At 41.7% G+C, this 20217-nt stretch overlaps 1 protein-coding gene across 4 annotated transcripts in view; it reads right to left on the bottom strand.

Annotated features, from left to right (window-relative positions):
* The window catches only part of LOC118535277 (immunoglobulin kappa light chain-like), a 65886-nt gene that overhangs the window by 4188 nt on the left and 41481 nt on the right, over positions 1 to 20217 (bottom strand). For 2 of the 4 annotated variants that reach the window (XM_078056321.1, XM_078056319.1), the window contains exon 3: positions 144 to 178. In XM_078056321.1, the coding sequence (XP_077912447.1) occupies positions 144 to 178 (35 nt within the window). Of the gene's footprint in view, positions 1 to 143; positions 182 to 20217 lie in introns of all 4 variants that reach the window. The other 2 variants (XM_078056320.1, XM_036091611.2) reach the window with 1 other exon arrangement.

The following is a 20217-nucleotide window of genomic DNA, read 5'->3' as shown; positions in this document are numbered from 1 at the left end:
TTTTCCCTCCTCTGTACCTAATCTGGGAATGAAATTTGTTTTATCCCTGACATGTAACTAATTAGAACACATGAAAAGGCGGGGGGAAAAAAAGCAGCAAACCAATTAGAAACAGTGAAGAATTGGTTGAAAAAAATACTTACGTTTTATCTCCAGCTTGGTCCCCTGGCCGAACGTGTACACACAGTAATTCCTCCTAACTTCCCTCCTATACAAAAACTGAGTTTCCTTTTCTGACAGTCGAGCAAGGCTCTCCTCTATGCTTGCCAGTACATTTCTGAAACTATCACTTAGACGAGTTTATCTCACTCATTGACTGAATTTTGTTCTTCATGGAAAACGTGCAACCAATTTTCCAGTTTGTTTACAGATTTTATCTTTGTCCCAGAGGATGTCCGAGCCTGGTTTCAAAACATCTGCTTCTATAGATCCCGTCACAGGCACGGGGACCATAAGACACAGACAACTGAGGAAGGAAGGTTTGGATTTTACTCACGTTTGATTTCCACCTTGGTTCCTGCGCCGAACGTCTACCACAGTGACAGCTCTCCATTGTGTCACTGTACAAAAACCCTTCTCACGGAAGGGGAACCAAGCCCTGGGTCGGCTGCTGAAGCTTCACTCTTTTCCCAGCAGGTATGCAAAGCCTAGGCCTTCCCTGACAGAGAATGTTTCCTTAGGTGAGATCTAAAATCCTGGAAGAGGATATATTTATTTATGTCTATGGCCTGATGGTCCCTTTCTTCAGCAATCTACCATATCTGGACTGTTTCTTATTGATTGATTGATTGATTGATTGATTGGAAAGTGGGCTGAATGGAAATTACAAAGAAAACAAACAAGTTTTAAAAATTGTGCTCTTGGGCGCCTGGGTGGCTCAGTACTTAAGCGTTTGCCTTTGGCCCAGGTCATGGTCCCAGGGTCCTGGGATCGAGCCCCACATGGGGCTCCCTGCTTAGCGGGAAGTCTGCTTCTCCCTCTCCCACTCCCCCTGCTTGTGTTCCCTCTCTCACTGTGTCTCTTTCTCTGTCAAATAAATAAATAAAATCTTTAAAAAAAAAGAACCATTGTGGCAAAAACTATTTTATTGATCACATACAGTAGTGATCAATAAGAATGGCTGTGTTGATGTAACATAACATAGATCACTGAGAAATGGTTGAGATCCTTAATATGTGTATGGTTTATTATTAAAAATAAAAATAAAAATTGCACTTTTTAATGCTTTCTCCTGGGGGTGGGGGAGCTGTTGCAGATGATAAACCTCATTCAGTGTAATTATGGGATTCTAGTTTCTCTCAGTTAAGAAAAATTAAAGAACATTTTCCTATTTGAACCTCTCCTCTGCCATGATGTTGTTTCAAAAAAGGTAGACTAAATGTATATCAGATCAAGGCCCATGTTTTACTTTGAACGGTATTTTGGCATGAAGCTACAGATGACACATGAAACTAAAGGATCAATAGAGATTTTACTTATTTATTTAGAACGAGAGCGTGAGCCAGGTTGGGGCTGGGGAGAGGGGCAGAAGTGGAGGGAGATGGAGGACTTTGTGCTGAGCTAGGAGTGCAGAGCCTGGCATGGGGCTTGATCCCACGACCTCAAGACTCTGAGACCATGACCTGAGCTGAAATCAAGAGCCAGAGACCCAACTGACTGAGCCACCCAGGTGCCCCTAAAACAAAGATCAATAGAGTAGAAAGTAGACTTTACTTAGTTGGTCATCTGTTGTCCATCATGTTCAATGAGCTGAACCAAGTGCATGCTGTCTTTGGAGCTGTCAGGGAATCATGGCATGCCATGGTGTTTTCACAGTAACCCCATCAAGGACACTGAAGATCTCATTTTAAGTGCAGCTCCACTTACTGCAGTCTTGTTTCCCTCTTAACCTTCCATCCCCCCCTCAGCATACGTTCCTCTCACCACCCTCAATTCCTTACAGCTCTTCTGTGGCTTCCAGCTCTTATAAAACTCTCTCTCTGGGGGCGCCTGGGTGGCTCAGGCGTTAAGCGTCTGCCTTCGGCTCAGGTCATGATCCCAGGGCACTGGGATGGCCCCACATCAGCCTCCCTGCTCTGCGGGGGGCCTGCTTCTCCCTCTTCTACTCCCCCTGCTTGTGTTCCTGCTCTCACTAACTCTCTCTCTCTCTGTCAAATAAATAAATAAAATCTTAAAAAAACAACAACAACAAAACTCTCTCTCTGCTTGGAAACACCTTTGCTCACCTGTGTTAGCTTGTGAACAATGAATTCTTTCAAAACTCAACTCCAGAGACCTTCTCTTGGATTATCCCCTAGCAAGTGACTCCACTTTACAGAGCACAGAGGCAGATCTAGAACGCCTAATTGTTCTTACCGGCTCTCAGATTCTTTCTACCCTACTGGATTGTAAGTTGATGTTTCATTGTCTTGTATTTGGAAGGATCAGTCTTTATCTTTACTTGGCAAATGTTCAACAAACATTTACAGAATGAAGAAATAAAAAAACACCTAACAATGAATAGTTGAAAATCAAAAATGGACCAGAGCTAATAAGCTATAATAGATCAAGGACTAATACTGACCACTGCAATACTAAGTTTTACAAGAGAAATCATAGGTAGGTTTCCTTGTTTCCTTTGCTATTGTCTTTAATAGCAAAATCAGCAGTGGATCTCCCCAGATGATGAGGAAAGAGAGGAATCTTGGAGGTAGAGAGAAGAGAGAAACTGGCAAGTGGACATTTAGTGTGCAAAATAGTTGACTGAGGACATAGTCAACATAGATCCTAAAGAGGATAGAGTGATTGTCTCTGCAGAGATACAAGCAATACCAGTCATTGTACTTGACATTAATTGAGCACTTACAAAGTATCAGACATTGTACATGAATCATCACATTTAATTATCCCCCTAAATCTAGGAACTAGAAACTGATATTTTCCCTATTCTGTAGATGAGGAAAGTTGAGTGCTGAGACTTAAGTAACTTCACCATAGCAGTGAGTGGCAGAGCTGGGATTGGAACTCAGAGCTCATGCACTTCGTTGGCCCTGGGAGTAGAGTCACCCAATGGAAGCAGCATGCATGGCAGAAAACCCTGGGGTGGGGGAAGGAAAAAGAAACTCCGTAGACTGTCCTAGGCTTGGAAATGAGTAGACGAGTGTGCTCAAATGTGTATACAAGACTGCTCATTGAAATGTTGTTTAAAAGTTGAAGAAATGGAAAATAACTGAAATCTTCATCAATGGGAATTTGGTTAAACTAATTATGTTAGAGCTTTGCAATGGAACACTAAGCAACAAATAAGAGGATGAAGTAGGTTTCTATATGGTCACATGGAAGGTGATCATGAAAATATAGGCCACGGAATGGTATATTTTGTATGATATTCTGATTCTATTGTAATGGATATATATGGGTAGAAATACAGGGTAATTCCTGAAGGAAATACAATGAACTGTACTTATTAGTTATCTCCTGGGCTTACAGAGGTGTGTTGTTTGGGAAGAGGAGAGCAGTGACACTTTCTCCCCTTTTGTATATTGTAGATTATCTCATTTTTAAAAAAAATAGGTGAATACATTAATTTTGTGGTTTTCAAGATCAGTAAGACTGTATCAATTTTGTTAAAGAGTAAACTCTGGCTTTACCTACTAGAATTCTCAGTATTTATGTACAATGTATAAATACAGTTTTAAATGATATACACACATGCGTGAGTTTTCTTTGTCAATTAAACATTTTTCTATAATCTTTAGATTGAGAATGCAAAAAAGGTTGTTTTCCTGGTTCTGCGTAAGAGATACTCTTACAATCATAGGAGATGTAGAGGTGATGTAGGGGCTGGAAAATGGGAATGATAAAGATGACATGGCATTATGTTCCTCATTGAATAATGTGAAATTGGGATCAAATATGAAGAGTACAACTGAATGATTGTACTAAGAGAGTATTTGCTACTAATAAAAAGTGTTATAAGAACCATTGTGGCAATGGGGCGCCTGGGTGGCTCAGTCCTTAAGTGTCTGCTTTTGGCTCAGGTCATGATCCCAGGGTCCTGAGATCAAGCATCGGGCTCCCTGCTCAGTGGGAAGTCTGCTTCTCCCTCTCCCACTCCCCCTGCTTGTGTTCCCTCTCTCGCTGTGTCTCTTTCTCTGTCAAATAAATAAATAAAATCTTTAAAAAAAAAGAACCATTGTGGCAAAAACTATTTTATTGATCACATACAGTAGTGATCAATAAGAATGGCTGTGTTGATGTAACATAACATGGATCACTGAGAAATGGCTGAGATCCTTAATATGTGTATGGTTTATTATTCGAAGGCAAAGGTTGTCTTTGAAGCATCTGTGAAGTTCTGTCAGGATGTACTATTTACAAAATGTCCATGATGGGCCTTGATAATACTGATTTTACTGAGGAAAGGCAAAGTGCCAATAAACTAGTCTGAGAGGTTCTTGGATTTGTATATAAGAGTGATGGAAATAAAAATTTGTGTGAGCATTCCAACAAACTCATAATGAAGCTGTTTCCCATTTGGCCCGCAGCAAAGTTAGATTCTTAGAATAAATTCTAAACTGTGGAAGAGAGAGAGAGAGAGAGGAGAAAGGAAACTTTTTTTTTTTTGGTTTAAGATTTTATTTATTTATTTGACAGAGAGAGACACAGCGAGAGAGGGAACACAAGCAGGGGGTAGTGGGAGAGGGAGAAGCAGTCCTCCCTCGGAGCAGGGAGCCTGATATGGCGCTTGATCCCAGGACCCTGGGATCATGACCTGAGCCGAAGGCAGACGCTTAACGACTGAGCCACCCAGGCGCCCCAGGAGGAAGGAAACTTACCTGGCTCTGGGATATTTGTGTCTGATAATCCATCTTGAAGTCTGTGGTTCAATATTTTTTCTAGCTCATCAATCACAGTAGAGTCCAAGGTCAGTGATTCTTTTTACTTCGGCTTGACTCCTCCATAGGATTGTAATGGCTGTCATTTGTACTTGATTTAAGCTGATATCCCACAAGGTGAAGACAAAATTCTGGAGTCCACATTCAGTGGTGCCTAGAACTTGATCAATTGCCAGTCTTTCAGCTGGAGTGCCACAAACTGACATCTGTCCTGAATTCCTAAGGGGTAAAGCTGGCCCCATAGCTGAGAGGAAGGGAGACAGAGGAGGTCACTTGAGAAATTGCTGCTTCCTTGCGGCTTTGGAGCTGTGTCTGTTTCCACTCATCTCCGAAGAAAGAGGTGCTGAGAGAAGCAAAGTCCTTTGCCCAAACATATGCACGTGTTTGTGCCATAAACATGACACAAGATTTTGGACCAACTCTGGAAAATGTAGATGCTCATCATGTTTCCAAGAAGACATTCAGGCTGCAGGTATTCTCTGACTTCCTAGAGTGAAAGAGAAAACAGTAACAGTGCTGGGGTTTATTACCCTTGGAGAGGCTTAGCCACCCAGATTTACATATCAAGTGTTACGGTTTCTGGTTGGTTATACACAAGTGATGAGTCCCTTGAATTCTGCTCTGGAGTTCCCTGCCCCCCTTTGTTTGTCCCCTTGGCATCTAACCCTAGCCTTGTGTCCTCTCCCCTCCTACCACCGAGAAATGCATCATGGACAACTACTGTGAATGGGCTAGCTCTGGATACAGTTATGAAATTGACGAATTCAGGCTTGATGCTTCATACTTTTTTTTCTTCTCTGTTGTCAAATCTTCAGGTCCCTCATGGGCACTCTACTCTTCTCCTTCCTGGCTCAGGACCTAGCCCTGAGTACCCCTATCCCCCACCCCCCACCCAGTCTTGTTCATCCTGGGTAAGGACCTGGGCTCAGATCTTTACTGCCCACTGTCCAACACTGCCTCATGCCTTCAACATGTATAATCCTGATCCCATCCCGAAGGATTCTGATCTCTGCTTTCTGTTCCCATTAGCTCTTCTGTTCAGCTCTGTAGGTCACTTGGTTACCCCTTGACCTAATATTGTGCTGCTCTTGCCTCCTGCCCTATTCTTCCTGTCCTTGTGTGTTGCTTTCTTTAAAATATTCTTAAAAATCTTTTTTGTATTTTAGATTTTTTTTTAACAAGCAGGTATTGTGATGGAATGTATGTGTTTAATCCATCATCTTAACTTGGATCCTCCTTTAACTGGCTCCTTTGAGATCCATAAAGAACTTATCAAACTCAATACCCAAAAAACAAAAAATCCAGTCAAGAAATGGGCAGAAGACATGAACAGACATTTCTCCAAAGAAGACATACAAATGGCCAACAGACACATGAAAAAATTCTCAACATCACTTGGCATCAGGGAAATACAGATCAAAACCACAATGAGATACCATCTCATACCAGTCAGAATGGCTAAAATTAACAACTCAGGAAACAAAAGATGTTAACCATGATGCAGAGAAAGGAGAACCCCCTTACACTGTTGGTGGGAATGCAAACGGGTGCAGCCACTCTGGAAAACAGTATGGAGCTTCCGCAAAAGGTTAAAAATAGAGCTACCCTGTGACCCAGCAATTGCACTACTACATATTTATCCAAAGGATACAAACATAGTGATCCGAAGGGGCACCCCAGTGTTTATAGCAGCAATGTCTACAATAGCCAAACTATGGAAAGAGTCCAGATGTCCATCAATAGATGAATGGATAAAGATGTGAGATACACACACACACACGCACACACACGCGCACACACAGGAATATTACTGAGCCATCAAAAAGAATGAAATCTTGCCATTTGCAATGACATGGATGGAACTAGAGGGTATTATGCTAAGTGAAATAAGTCAGTCAGAGAAAGACAAATACCGTATGATTTCACTCATATGTGGAGTTTAAGAAACAAAACAGATGAACATAGGGGAAGGGAAGGAAAAATAAAACAAGATGAAAACAGAGAGGGAGGCAAACCATAAGAGACTCTTAACTACAGGGAACAACTGAGGGTTGCTGGAGGGGAGGGGGGCGGGGGATGGGAGAACTGGGTGATGGACATTAAGGAGGGCACTTGAAGTAATGAGCACTGGGTGTTCTATGCAACTGATGAATCACTCAATTCTGCCTCTGAAACTAATAATACAGTATATGTTAATTAAATTGAAATTAAATAAAAAATTAAAAAATAAATGGGATTAAACTAGGCTGGCTCTTGGCTTTCCCTCCCATTCTAATCAGCATATACATTTAAGGCTTATTAGTCTGGTGCTGGTGAAAGAGGAAGCACAGGGGCACCTGGGTGGCTCAGTCGTTAAGCGTCTGCTTTCGGCTCAGGTCATGATCCCAGGGTCCTGGGATCGAGCCCCGCATCGGGGTGGGGGGGACGGTCCCCGCTCAGCAAGCAGCCTGCTTCTCCCTCTGTCTGCTGCTCCCCCTACTGGTGCTCACTCTCTCTCTGTCAAATAAACAATCTTAAAAAAAAAAAAAGAAAGAGGAAGCACAGATCACTCCCTTCTCCATCATCCTCCCTCCCCCTCCTGCCCCCAGTGTCCTGATTATCCTGGCTGATACCTAGAGTTCAACAAGACAGGGGGATTGGGAAGAGGTCAGGCCTATAGGAAAACAAACACATACAAATATCAACACGGAAACCCAACCTATTGAAATAAGGAATAATGGAACTTTTAAGTTAAATATAATGGATATGTCCATCACTTGCTCAAAATCCCCCTTGCAATGACAGAAGAAATATAAAAATGAGAATAAATTAATTTTGTGGTTGGAGAATCATGAAGGGGCCTATTAGAAAAAAAAGACATTTGCAGAAAACCACAAAGATTTAATTTTTTTTTTTAAGATTTAAATTTTGAGACACTAAAATCTAGAATATTCCATTCCATTGCAAAAATAGGAGGGGTCCTTGACACAGCCAGTACTAGTCTTCCTCACAAAGCCCTGGAAAACGCATACTTCCGAGCTATCAGGGACTGGGTCTAGGGGTGGGATGGGTACGCTGCCCAAGGGGGACTAACACCCTGGGCGGCCTCCACTGAGCTTGCACCCCCCTTCAGGCCATGGGAATAGTGATGGAAATAAAAAGGGATAAAGTTACAGGCATTCCAAAGCAATGGGATAAAAAATTCTTCCAGGCCACTAGAAAAAGAAAAATGGACAAAGAAAATTAAACCAATCTATCAAAGTTCAGGAAAAGGAAATAAAAAAATCAAAAAGAAAGTATTAGATAAATAGAAATATAAAATAAGATGGAAAGACTGAGTCCAAATAGAACAGTCACAAACTATAATAAATGCTGTTAAGTTACTCAGAATTCGTAAATGAGGCAAAAAGATGACTATTGACAAAGATTCTCTCCTTGACCAAACTCTGCTCAGGCTCCTCTGAGCTCTCTTCTCAAGTGGGCTCGGAATTTTGTGTTCATCTTTGCATTGTCCAATTTTAGCAAGAATCCTGCTAAGTCAGTTTTACCAGAATCCCTCTTCTTGATAGCTGATCACAGTCAACATCTGATGGGCTTCCTCAGCCTTCACTGTCCCCAGGTGATGTCTGATTACCCTGGCTTGCCTTCAGCAAGAATCCTGTTAGGTCAGTTTAACCAGATCCTCCCTTAAACGGGGTATTTTCTCTTAGTCATTTTCCATCCACTGACCCCTACCCTGCTACCTGGCTATAAAGTCCCACTTCTCCTTGTGTTGGAGTGGGGCCCAATCTCTCCCTTTCACTGCAGAACCTCATTGCAGGGGTCCCTCCACATTATCTTGATGGTCCTAACTAAGTCTGCCTTACTTTTCTTCAACCAGTGTCTTGAGTAATTATTTCTTTAACACTACGTATCCTTTTACGGTTATTTGACTTCCTAGAGAAATAAAGTTTTTTACTTTTCTAAATACAACTGACTAATTACAACTGATTAAAAACTAGATTTCAAAAGGTTGGATGTTAACCTAGAGAAAACTGATGTCATGAAAATGATAAATTATTTTTGTCTGAGGAGACAGCTCTAATGCTTATAGTCTTATTGCTGTGTAAGACATTAACCAATTATACATCTTATTTAGCGATCTTATTCTGGCATCGAAAGGGGTGTGTGTGTGTGTGTGTGCGTGTGTGTAGACATGTAGACATTTGTCTTCCTTTGGACCAGCTTTATCATCTGGTTTTGTCGTTAATAAGTAAATCTTTGACACGTGTTCATAATATATATGCATGATAACTGTCTTAATTTTTTTAAAAACTTACACCTTAAAAATATAAATGGAAAAATTTCACAATGGAAAGACAAAGAAGAGTGAATAAAAACACACACATCCAGCCATATGCTGCTTACATGAGATGCAGCTCAAACAAATACATAAAATGATTGGAAGAACAAATGCAAAGGAGGAAGACATGTCAGGCAAGTGCTGACAGGAGGAGGAACGATGTGTAATATCAGAAACACTGAATTAGAGGAAAGAGCACTTCCAGGGACAAAATCCAACATGATAAGTGACACATAACAACAACCAATTGTAAGACTGAAGATCCTAGACTGTGGAAATATATTCATATCAGATTCATTTGTTTTTGTGAATATCTTCTGGGAGCCATGGGATCAAGGCAGTGGGTATGCTGACTGCCAGTTTGCCTCAGCACAGGAGATGGGTGGGTCTTGGGACTCAAGGAGGGGCCTGTCCCTTGGGACTCAGGGATCAGTAGGGGCTGAGAGAGAGGCTCTGGTGGTGGTGGTAGTCCGAGAGGCGGGGAGGGTCACATCATACCTGACATCATGAATGTCACTGGAAGAGCATTGCCTCCAAGCCTCTAATTTATGTTCACACTCACAAATGTTCGTATAGTAGGAACAGTCTGGTCAGGTTGCTGTTATTAAATGGAATGAAATGCTTTCAGTCTACTGTGTCCATTTCTTCAAGATTCAGCGAGCAGTGAAGCTTGTTAAGCCTCGCTTGAGTCAGGTGCTCACCCCTGGGCTAGGACAGAGGGCGCCCCAAGACATTCTCACCTGACTGTATCCAATCAGAAAGGAGAAATTCCTCAAGAGGTGAGGTCAGTGTGCTCTTAGAAGAGGCAGGGATGCAGTTAGGAAAGGGAACATCCATTGTTCTCTGTTCCTTCGATGTATTTTGAACCCAAAGCTGGTGAATTATGATATTTTGACTATAGATGAGTTCTTACTCACCATTGTGCTTTCAGTGACTAACAAATGTCTGGCATCCAGACACGTTTACATATTTATTGAATAAATGGATGAAATGAACAAGGATTTTCAGGAGTCAGGGGAATTGGTTTTCTCTTTGCTCTGACGCCCTCTAGTCTTTGGTAGTTTCTGAAACCCTGGAAACTGACGGTGGTGCCTTAAACTGGGATTGTCTTCATGACAGCTGACCCTGAAAACCTTTTAGAATGAATAGAAAATAGACTCAGTGCTTCCTTGGAGGGGTTTTGTAGGTCATGGACTGTTGGAACTGGAAGCGACAAACTGTGTCCAGCTCCATTCATAACAAACAGGAGAAAACTGGGTCTCTAGACAGGAAATGATTCACTCAAGGCTACATAGGTAGGGAAGGACTGGGACGGCCGAAGAACCGGATGTCTTGCCTCCCAATTAAAGCACCTCCATTACATTTCCTGAGGCGCTTGACAAAATACTTGCAGACCAGGAAAATTCTTTGCACAGTTGCCATCTGGTCCAAGTCGGAGGGGACTTTTTAATGCATTTTCTGAAATTCAGTCAAAGACTGCAACACGGACATATGTTTCTTTTTTCAGCATGACAACAGCTGTAGGATTCAGTCAGGATACCACACACCATTTTTAAAGCTGGAAAGAGCTCTTAACTATTTGACTTTTATAACTGAGGAAACCAAGGTGCCCTTTTAATGATATTAAGGTTGCAGGCACACAGTCAGGGTCTAAACCTTTGCCTTCCAAGAACCAGTCCAGTGATTTTCACTAAATGGGGCTGATGCAGCCAATCTGCAGAATGCTTCCAGTTGGTGCAAGAATAATCTTTAGGCTGGTGAGTGTATTAATTAAGAGCAATAATAGCTACTCTAATGGATATGCTCCCAAGCTTGAACAATTTAATGTATTAGAAATTTATTTTTCACTTGTATAAAGTTCTGACAGCAGAGGGTAGGTTCTCTTTCATGCTGTCCCTGAGACACACAGGCTGACAAAGACCATCTTCAGCATAAGGCTTCCGTTGTGAATTGCAAGACTACTGATTATGAAAGAAAAATCAATCTCAGAATCACTGCCACTGAATTGGGCTGGACCCAGACTAATGTGGAAGCTTTGGGGATGAGGAGCTTTATACATAATAAAGTTCTCCATTGCTGCCAAGGAGTCCATGGCCATTTAAGGAGAGAGAAAATTGAGTGAACACAACCTCTCCAAGTGGGTCACACAATTACTTTGGTAATGTGATTTACCATACTTCCCACATCCTGCCTTGTTTCATGGGATTTTGTAATCAGATTCTAATCTTTCTGCTAGAGACTGAACAACTTCAGGCAAGTGACCTCATCCAGGTAGTTCGGTATTCTCCATTGTGCCTTGATAGTGAGTATTCAATGATTGCTCTTTTGAATTGAATTTGATAAATATGTGTGCTTGAGAATATATCACATTGAAGCTACTTGGATATATAATTTAATTAGGAAAAAAATTAGAATTTTTATGGATTCATCAACAAATGTCTTTTCCTTCCTTCCTTCACCCCTTCCTTCCTCCCTCTTTCCCTCCCTCGCTCCTTCCCTCCCTTCTTCCCTCCCCCTTTCTTTTTTAAAAAAAAAAACTCCAGGCTGGTATTGCAGCGGTCCAGTATTATACAGATGGCAGTAACATAATGTGAGCCCATGAGATATGACAAAAGATATGATGATATGTATCGATCCCTGAAGAAGGTGGAGGACTAGATATCTTATGAAATATTCTCTAGATGGGTTTGGAGTCTCTCCTGCTCAGTGTCATGTGAGCTTCATTCCACAAGGTGCCACAGCCTATTTATATCTCCAGAGCAGTAGGACAGTGACTAAGGTGGGAGACAAATTGTAGCATTGAGACTTACATGGAATAATCACACAGAAAGAAGATGATAAATATAGAAAGTCCTTCCTTCTAGACAGGTCTTTTCTGTTCTAGCCTGAGAGATTACTGCTGATTATTATGTCTTCCCATGGGACTTGGACTTGACTCCTTCTCATAGCGTTGGCATCAGGACAGATGGTTGGAGTAAAGGGGGTTGTCCAGCTGGTTTGCAGGTGGTGCTCTGAGCCCATGCGCTCCAGTTAGGTTATCCCTGCTCAAGCAGAGGGAAGGAAGTGCTGGAGATCAACACAAAGGATAATCTATAGGGAAATAGCAATAGGCACTGGATGCATAGACCAAGAAGAAAAGTGCATATACTCTTGAGTCAGAAACCATATGGAACTGACAAAGAAATGTCCAGGATCAGATGGATTCACTGGTGAATTCCACCACATAATTAAAGAAGAACTGATACCCAGTCTTTCTAAACTCTTCCAAAAAATAGGAGGGAATATTTTCATACTCATTTTATGAGGCCAGCATTACCCTAATGCCAAAACCAGACAAGGACGTTGCAAGAAAAGAAAATTACAGGCCAATATCCCTGATGAACACAGATACAAAAATCCTCAACAACATATTAGTAAACTGAATTCCACAATGCATTAAAATCATCATGCACCATGGTCAAATGGGATTTATTCCAATTTCCTAATTGGAAAAGAAAAAGTAAAATTGTCTCTATTTGCAGATGACATGGTCTTAGACGTAGAAAACCCTAAAGACTCCACCAAAAAACTCTTAGAACTAATAAGCGAATTTGGTAAAGTTGCAGGAAACAAAATCAATATACAAAAATCAGTTGTGTTGCTATACACTCGTAATGATCTGTCAGAAAGAGAAATTAAAAAAACAGTCTCATTTACAGCCGCATCAAAACGAGTAAGTCCAGAACTCTGAGAGGAGACATTTCTGTTGTTCCAGTGACCCGTATGTGATGCTTGTTGTGGCGGCCCTGGGACACTCATACAGGTGGAGAGACCATGAAGGGACTGTGGGACCTGAAGAATGACAGGAAACTGCCTGGCTTTTCCTTTTGTCTTGTAAATCACAGACCGGGTGCTGGACCAGTTTGCAACCCAGCAACACAAACGGACATAGATGGATGCTGGCTCTCTCGACAGAAGGACTAGGAGAGGGGCAGCCTAGAAGAACAAAACATTTAGACAATGGCCGCAGAGACAGCCAAATGTCACAGAAGGGATTGTGATCCCACCTTTGCCTATGCCAGTGAAGGCCAAGTGGGGAGCCCAGCTGGCTACCCTCACCAGGCTGTAAGGAGGCGCCCGACCGCCTGTGGGGATGGTGTCTGAGAGGCCTTAGTGGGGAGCCAGGACTCTCATCCCTGCTGCGTGGTGAGGTGACAAGGATGTCCATCCCCCAGTGCTAGTGGAGAGCACACAGGGAGCCTGGGACAGCAACAAGGCACTCTTCCCCCTTTGTCTTAGTCCGTTCTTCCTCGGGCTGCTCTCACACAACACGGGGCGGGCAGTTTATTTATTTATTTATTTTTTAAGATTTTATTTATTTATTTGTCAGAAAGAGAGAGAGAAAGCACAAGCAGGGGGAGCTTCAGGCGGAGGGAGAAGCAGGCTTCCCTCTGAGCAGGGAGCCCGATGCGGGGCTCGATCCCAGGACCCTGGGATCATGACCTGAGCCGAAGGCAGACGCTTCACCGACTGGCCACCCAGGCGTCCCGGGGGCGGGCAGTTTATCAACAACAGAAATGTAGTTCTCACAGTTCTGGAGGCTTGGAAGTCTAAGATCAAGGTGCCGGCGGATTCAGTGTCTGATGAGGTCCTACTTCCATGGATGTTGTTTCGCTGTGTCCTCATGTGGTGGAAAAGGGATGGGAGTTCTCTGATTCTTCTCTTATAAGGGCACTAATACCATTCTTGAGGGCTCTGCCCTTATGACCTAAACACACCCAAAGGCCTCACCTCCAAATAGGGTCACCTTGGGCATTAGGTTTTCAACATAAGAATTTGGAGGGGGTTGGGGAACAGGATGGAGAGGAACCTGAGTCCTGGGGCAGCAGTTCTATCCCTGAACCCCTGCCTCAGGTTCTGTGTGGAAAAAAACACTCCCTTCATGTCATCGGGCTTCTCTGGTTAGATTCCCACCATGGGTGGTCAGATGAAATTATAACTGATACAACTTTCTAATATTTTTCTTGCATTGAGGATTATAAGTGAGTTTGGTCTCTACCTTTCTTTATGTTGAGTCTTTGATTTTGGTATCAGGATTATCCTAGTCCCATGACATGATTTATATTTCTAAATAATGGTGGTTTGCCCTCCTTTACTATTTCCTGGATAAATTTTTTAAAACACAGAGATTTTTTTTTTTTGAGGTTTTGATAAAACTTAATTAACCATACATTTATGTGGACCTTGATTTAAGCAGAGTTACTGTAATGACAGTGTTTAGAGACAACCAAGGAAGTTTGAATAAAAACTGGGAATCAGATGATATTAGAGACTTACTTTTAATTCTGTACCATAGCATCATAGTTATTTTTAAAAGTCCTTATCAATTAGCAATGTACTAAAATTCTTGATGGATTGGCTTCAAAATACTCCTGTGTCTGTGTGTGTGTGTGTGTGTGTGTGTGCGCGCGCGTGTGCGCGCAGGGGGTTATCTATCTTTGTATACGGTTGGCCATTTCTATAAACATTAAAAATGAAAATAATATTAGAAAAGAACAGTGTCACTGCTGTCTGACTCACCCCAGTAAAGTCAGGGTGCAGTGGTGAAGTTCTGCCAGTAGATGGCAGTGTTGTATAAGCCAACAAGCCTACATTCATCTATCTAATGGGTCTTGCAGGGATCATTGAGGTTTCTAGGTAACACATTTTTCTAGTATTACAAGCCAGGTGAGATTGTATTGCTTTTAGACCAAAAGCCATGGTAATATTAGAAGAGCAAAAAAAAGCAGGTATAGAGCAGTCATAAATGATTTTTAAAATAAGTGATTTATAAGTCCTATAGAGAATTTAGGTAGAATGGTAAAATCAACCCCTGTAAAATTATTACCCCTGTATAAACATTTGGTCTCTTTGTCTCTCTCTCTCTTTCCTTTTCTCTACTTCCACCTCTATTTCTCCATCTCATCTGCCTACCTGTATTTTTAACATACATATTTTTTCTTAGCATACATGTATTATATATATAAACATTTTATATATGCACTTTTACCAATGATTTTGGACTTCGATTTTTTTAAAGACTTATTTATTTATTTTAGAGAGAGAGGGAGAGAGACAGAGCACAAGCAGGAGGGGCAGAGGGAGAGGGAGAGAGAATCTCAAGCAGACTCTGTGCTGAGCATGGAGCCCGACGTGGGGCTCAGTCTCACAACCCTGAGATCATGACCTGAGTCAAAACCAAGAGTCAGATGCTTAATCAACTGTGCCACCCAGATGCCCCTTTTGGACATTGATTAAAGAAATTATATCATAAAGACCATCATTATAGTTGGTGTAGTTCTATCTATAGAAAGATTAAGAGATTTTTTTGTCTATAACAATTAAGCAACATTCTTCAACCAATACCATTGTATTTTAACTTAAATTGACTTAGGTTATCTAGAATCATTTTAGGGAGAGGCTGTGGAATATGATCTATAGAAATAATACAGACCCTGTCACTGGGCCAACTTGGGTTAGAATCCTTTCTTGTGTGATTGTGGACAAATTACTTAATTTTGTGGGGGCTCCAATTTTGTTATTTTAAAAAGGCCTGTAATATGAGCATTTTTATGAAGTAACGAAATCTAAAATTAGATGGTCAATGTTAAAGAGCTAGTTTCCTTTCTCAGCAGGTCAAGATGACTCTAGAATTTGTGCACAAGTTAGTCTATTTATACTTTGCTCCTTCCCCCACAGTATTTGGGTTTAGTTAAAAATCTCTAATGACATTAGAAAAATAAGAATAAAAAGGCAGAAACCACACTGAGATAAAACAACAATGCTAACCATAAAGATTAAAACAGGTGTTTAATGATCCAAAAAGAAAAGAAAAAAACAAGATCGGACTTCAGTAAAAGTACACTTCTGCTCTTCTAAAGACACAGGTACAAAAATGAAAAGATAAGCTGCCCGCTGAGAAACTAGTCATAAACCATGAATGTGAGAGAAGAATTGAATGCAGAACGTACAAAGAACTCTCACAGTCAATAGTAAGAAAACAAACACGCCAATAAAAACTTGGCCAAAAATTCGAACAGATTCCTCACCGAGGAAGATCGACAGTAAAGTGACAATACCAGGCTTGAGCAACTGGAATGCTCATACACTGCTGATGGGGACACACTTTGGGAAACTGTTGGGCGGTTTCCTATAAAGTTAAGTATACACCTACCTCATGACTATAGTCCGTTACTGGCTATCTATCTCGTCAAGCAAAAATACAGCCATAGTGGAATCTTACTCAGGAGTAAGAAGCATAGACGACTGATGACACACAAGCTAGGGGAATCTCAATGCTTTCTACTAAGTGAAAGAAGCCAGACTCGAAAGCCTGTGCACAAGTATGGTTCTGCTTATATGACATTCTGGAAGACGTAAACGGGAGGATCAGAAAACAGATCAGTGGTTGACCAGGGCTGGAGAGAGGGGAGGTTGCCTGCAGAGGGACTCAAAGGCACTTTTAAGGGCGATGGATCTGTTCTCTGTCTTGAACATGGTTGTGGTTACATAGCTATGTACTTGCCAAAATTCATAGAACTATACACTAAAAAAGGTATATAGTTTTACCGTAGTAAACTATATCTCAGTAAACGTCATTAAAAAAATGCTGTGATTGCGCATAAAAGCTGACGCTGAGCTTCTTGGAAGCCAATGAAAAAGAAGTAAATGTGCTAACTTACATACTTCTATCTACAAGAAAAAGTTCCAGTTCTCTGTGTGACTAAATGTTTTCCTAGTATCAAAGTTGACAATTTCTCTCTTGGTGACATTGCACAGGAGTTGTGCATGGGATAATATTCTAAATAACAATTTCATAGAAATTACAAAAGTGGAATTCATACGACTATTTCCTATACAAATGTTGACTGTGGATAGAGGACATCAGGTGGTAAGGTTGGTGTGTGACCTGGGAATCTGGTGGATTATCCACCCAGTGACCTTAGAGGGATTTTTCCTTGGTGAATGCACCAGAGCCAAGGGGCCACCTCTTAGCCTTGCTTGCTTATAAACCCCTGCTGCTGTTTCAGAGCTGGATGGCTTCATCCTAATGCCAACCCAAAGGCCAATTTATTTATTTGCAACCAAAAGCCTAACCATCTAGCAAACTGGATGGTGGCATCCTCTGGCCAATACACTTGTTCCCAGCTTGAGGAGGCATGGTGAATAGTTGCTGGAATATCAACTCAGAGATTTGATTAGAACACCGACTCTGTGTTTTATGAGCTGAGTGTGACACTGGGTAAATTACCTAACTTTCCCTAAGCCTCAGATTTCTGAAATGCGGTAATAATAACACCTCTCTTATAAAAGTTGCTGTGAGGAGTAAATAAAATAGTATATATGAATTACTTAGCATAGTGCCTGGGCATGTCATAAGTTCTTAGTACATATTCATTCTAACTGGGTAGCCTCACTTAACAGCAAATTTGCAGATAGGTGGTTGATGAGCAATAGGTCTTTTGGATTATTCTCCTTTGAAACCAGAGTGATCCTTTTTTTTTTTTTTAAAGAAACTAGATGTAATTATTCCCCTGTTTAAAAGTCTTCAAGGATTTTGCATTGCAGTTAGAAACTCCTTATCATATTCTCCTAGGTGGTTCTAATTTTTGGCCACCATGGTTGGAATCTCCTAGGGAACTTTAAAAACTACTGATGCCTGTTTTTCACCCTTAGAGATTGTGATGAAACTGGTCTGGGTGGTGACTGGGCATTGGGACTTTCATGAACGCTCCAGGTGATTCCAGTGCGATATGACCTGACCCTTCCCTACTGTCTAACCGCATGTCTCACCACTCCTTCTCTCCCTTCAGCTCCAACCACCAGGCCTCCTTTCTGATCTGTGTGTTGAGTTCTTTCTCCCCTCAGGAGGACCTAGTGCTTCCTCACTACTGAGCCAGATGCTACCAACCCTTCCATGCCAACCCCACATTCCACCTATTAGGACCCCGGCCCCTGGTCAGAACATGGCGTCATCCTTCATATTGGGAATCTGGAAGTTTGGAGGGCTGGAAGTTTAACAATTAGAATCTTCTGTCACTGGTTGTACTTGGAAACGTGTGCATCTTTAGATATCAATTACATTATTCACAGGGCTAATCTGGTCTTCACAGTGAAGATGTGTAAGTCTGAGGTATTCAAAGGTCATCCAGGCTCTTTGGAGCCCTTTATGCAGGGTCAGGACCAGAATGAGGCAGGTGATGCACTGGCTTCAGGCACAAAATTTAAGGAGGTACAAAAAAAAAAACCCTTCAGTAATTCAGATAAATAATATTTTAATGCAATATTTAAAAATCAGAATTTATGCAAAAAAATGCATTTTGAAAAAATATCAGAATTGGAAGGAAAGACTGGCTCTATCTTGTGAATAAAGAAATACCAATGGGGACTGTTTTATTTCGTAGCTGTAGTGTACTTGAGAGAAGTTGATTCTGCTTGCTTTCTTGGGTTGTGTTTCTCAAACAAGGGTGATAGGGATTTCCAGAAGTATACAATTTGTGACGAAAATATTTTACAGTAAAACACAAATAGACCAATCATGGGAAAGAATGCAAAATTTCTATGAAAGATTAAAAGAAATCAAACAGAAAACTGAGGAAATGTTTCCTCAGAAAGCTTTAGGGTGAGTCCTCAGAATTCTGGAAGAGCCACATTTTGTTTATTCGGCCACTGGTGGGGTCAGTGAGTGCGAGAGGCAGGGTCATAAAGCTTGTAATTAAAGAACATCAGAGTACAAGACAGTAGAGTTGGAATAATGTGCAGATTAGCTTGTGGCTGTACTTGGCTGCAAATTGGCGGGGGGGGGGGGAGACTTGAAATAATGGGAAGAGCCTCAAGTCTGATGAACTTCGTAAATGACCTTACACAAAGCTTTCCTGGCTGAGCACCTGCTCCCTAGTGCAAAATGAAAATGTTGGGACAGAGGAGGTGTAAGGTTCTTTCTAGTTTTAATATTCTGAGATATTTTAGGGGCACCTGGGTGGCTCAGTCAATTAAGCGCCCGACTCTTGATTTCGGCTCAGGGCATGATCTCAGGGTCGTGAGATCAAGCCCTGGGTTGGGCTCCCCGCTCAGCCGCAGAGCCTGCTTAAGATTCTCTGTCCCTCTCTCTGCCCCTCCCTCGCCACTCATGCTCTCTCTCTCTTTCTCTCTCTCAAAAAAAAAAAAAAGAAAAAAAAAATCTGAGATATTTTGAAAGACAAAGGCTCCTGAGCCATCTTCCTTTAACATGTAAGGCATGAAGGTGACCAGCAGAGGGCAGCAAGTGCCCTCCAACTCCTCACCCCCACCCCTGCCCCGCCTTGTTTTTAAAGTAATTTTCCAAAATTTCCACCCACCCAGGAAGGAGTTGTGGTCCTATAAAGGAAACTGTGTTTGAACCATTTGACAAGAGCCAGTCCTGAAAGAGATTCTCCTTTTCTTTTTTTAAATTTTGTTTTGTTTTTACATCTGTAAACTAAAAAGACATTCTTAAGACATTTTCTTGGCTCTGGGACTTCACTCTCTCTTGGTTTGGCTCCTGCCTCACTGTCCACTCCTTCTCTGTCTCTTGCTGGTTCCTGCTCATCTCTCTGACCCTTACATATTACCTGACAGGGCCTGGTCCCTGTTCCTCTATTTACACTCACGGCCTCGTGACCTCATTCTGTATCCGAATTCACATCCGTATCCCAGACTGCTTTCCCTGAGCTCCAGACTCACGTATCCATCTGCCCAAGGGACATCGCCGATTGGAGTTCTAACAGGACAAAATCCAGTATGTCCAAATCAAAAGTCCTGATTTCTGTCTCCTCCCCCAAAGTTGCTTTCCCTCACCTTTCCCAATCTCAGTAAATGACATTTCAAATTTTCTAGTTTTCAGGTCTTTCATTTTTCTGTCCTAACTCACATCCCGTATGTCATCAAAATGTATTTGTTCTATGGTTAAAATATGAAGCAGAATCTAACCACGCTTCACTGCAGTCACCACAGGGTCTCCTGACTAGACTACCAAGAAGGTAG

This window comes from Halichoerus grypus, chromosome 10, assembly GCF_964656455.1.
Source record: "Halichoerus grypus chromosome 10, mHalGry1.hap1.1, whole genome shotgun sequence".
NCBI classification, from domain to species: Eukaryota; Metazoa; Chordata; class Mammalia; order Carnivora; family Phocidae; genus Halichoerus; species Halichoerus grypus.
Note: the sequence above shows the minus strand (reverse complement) of the source record. Positions and strands in the feature narration are given on the sequence as shown.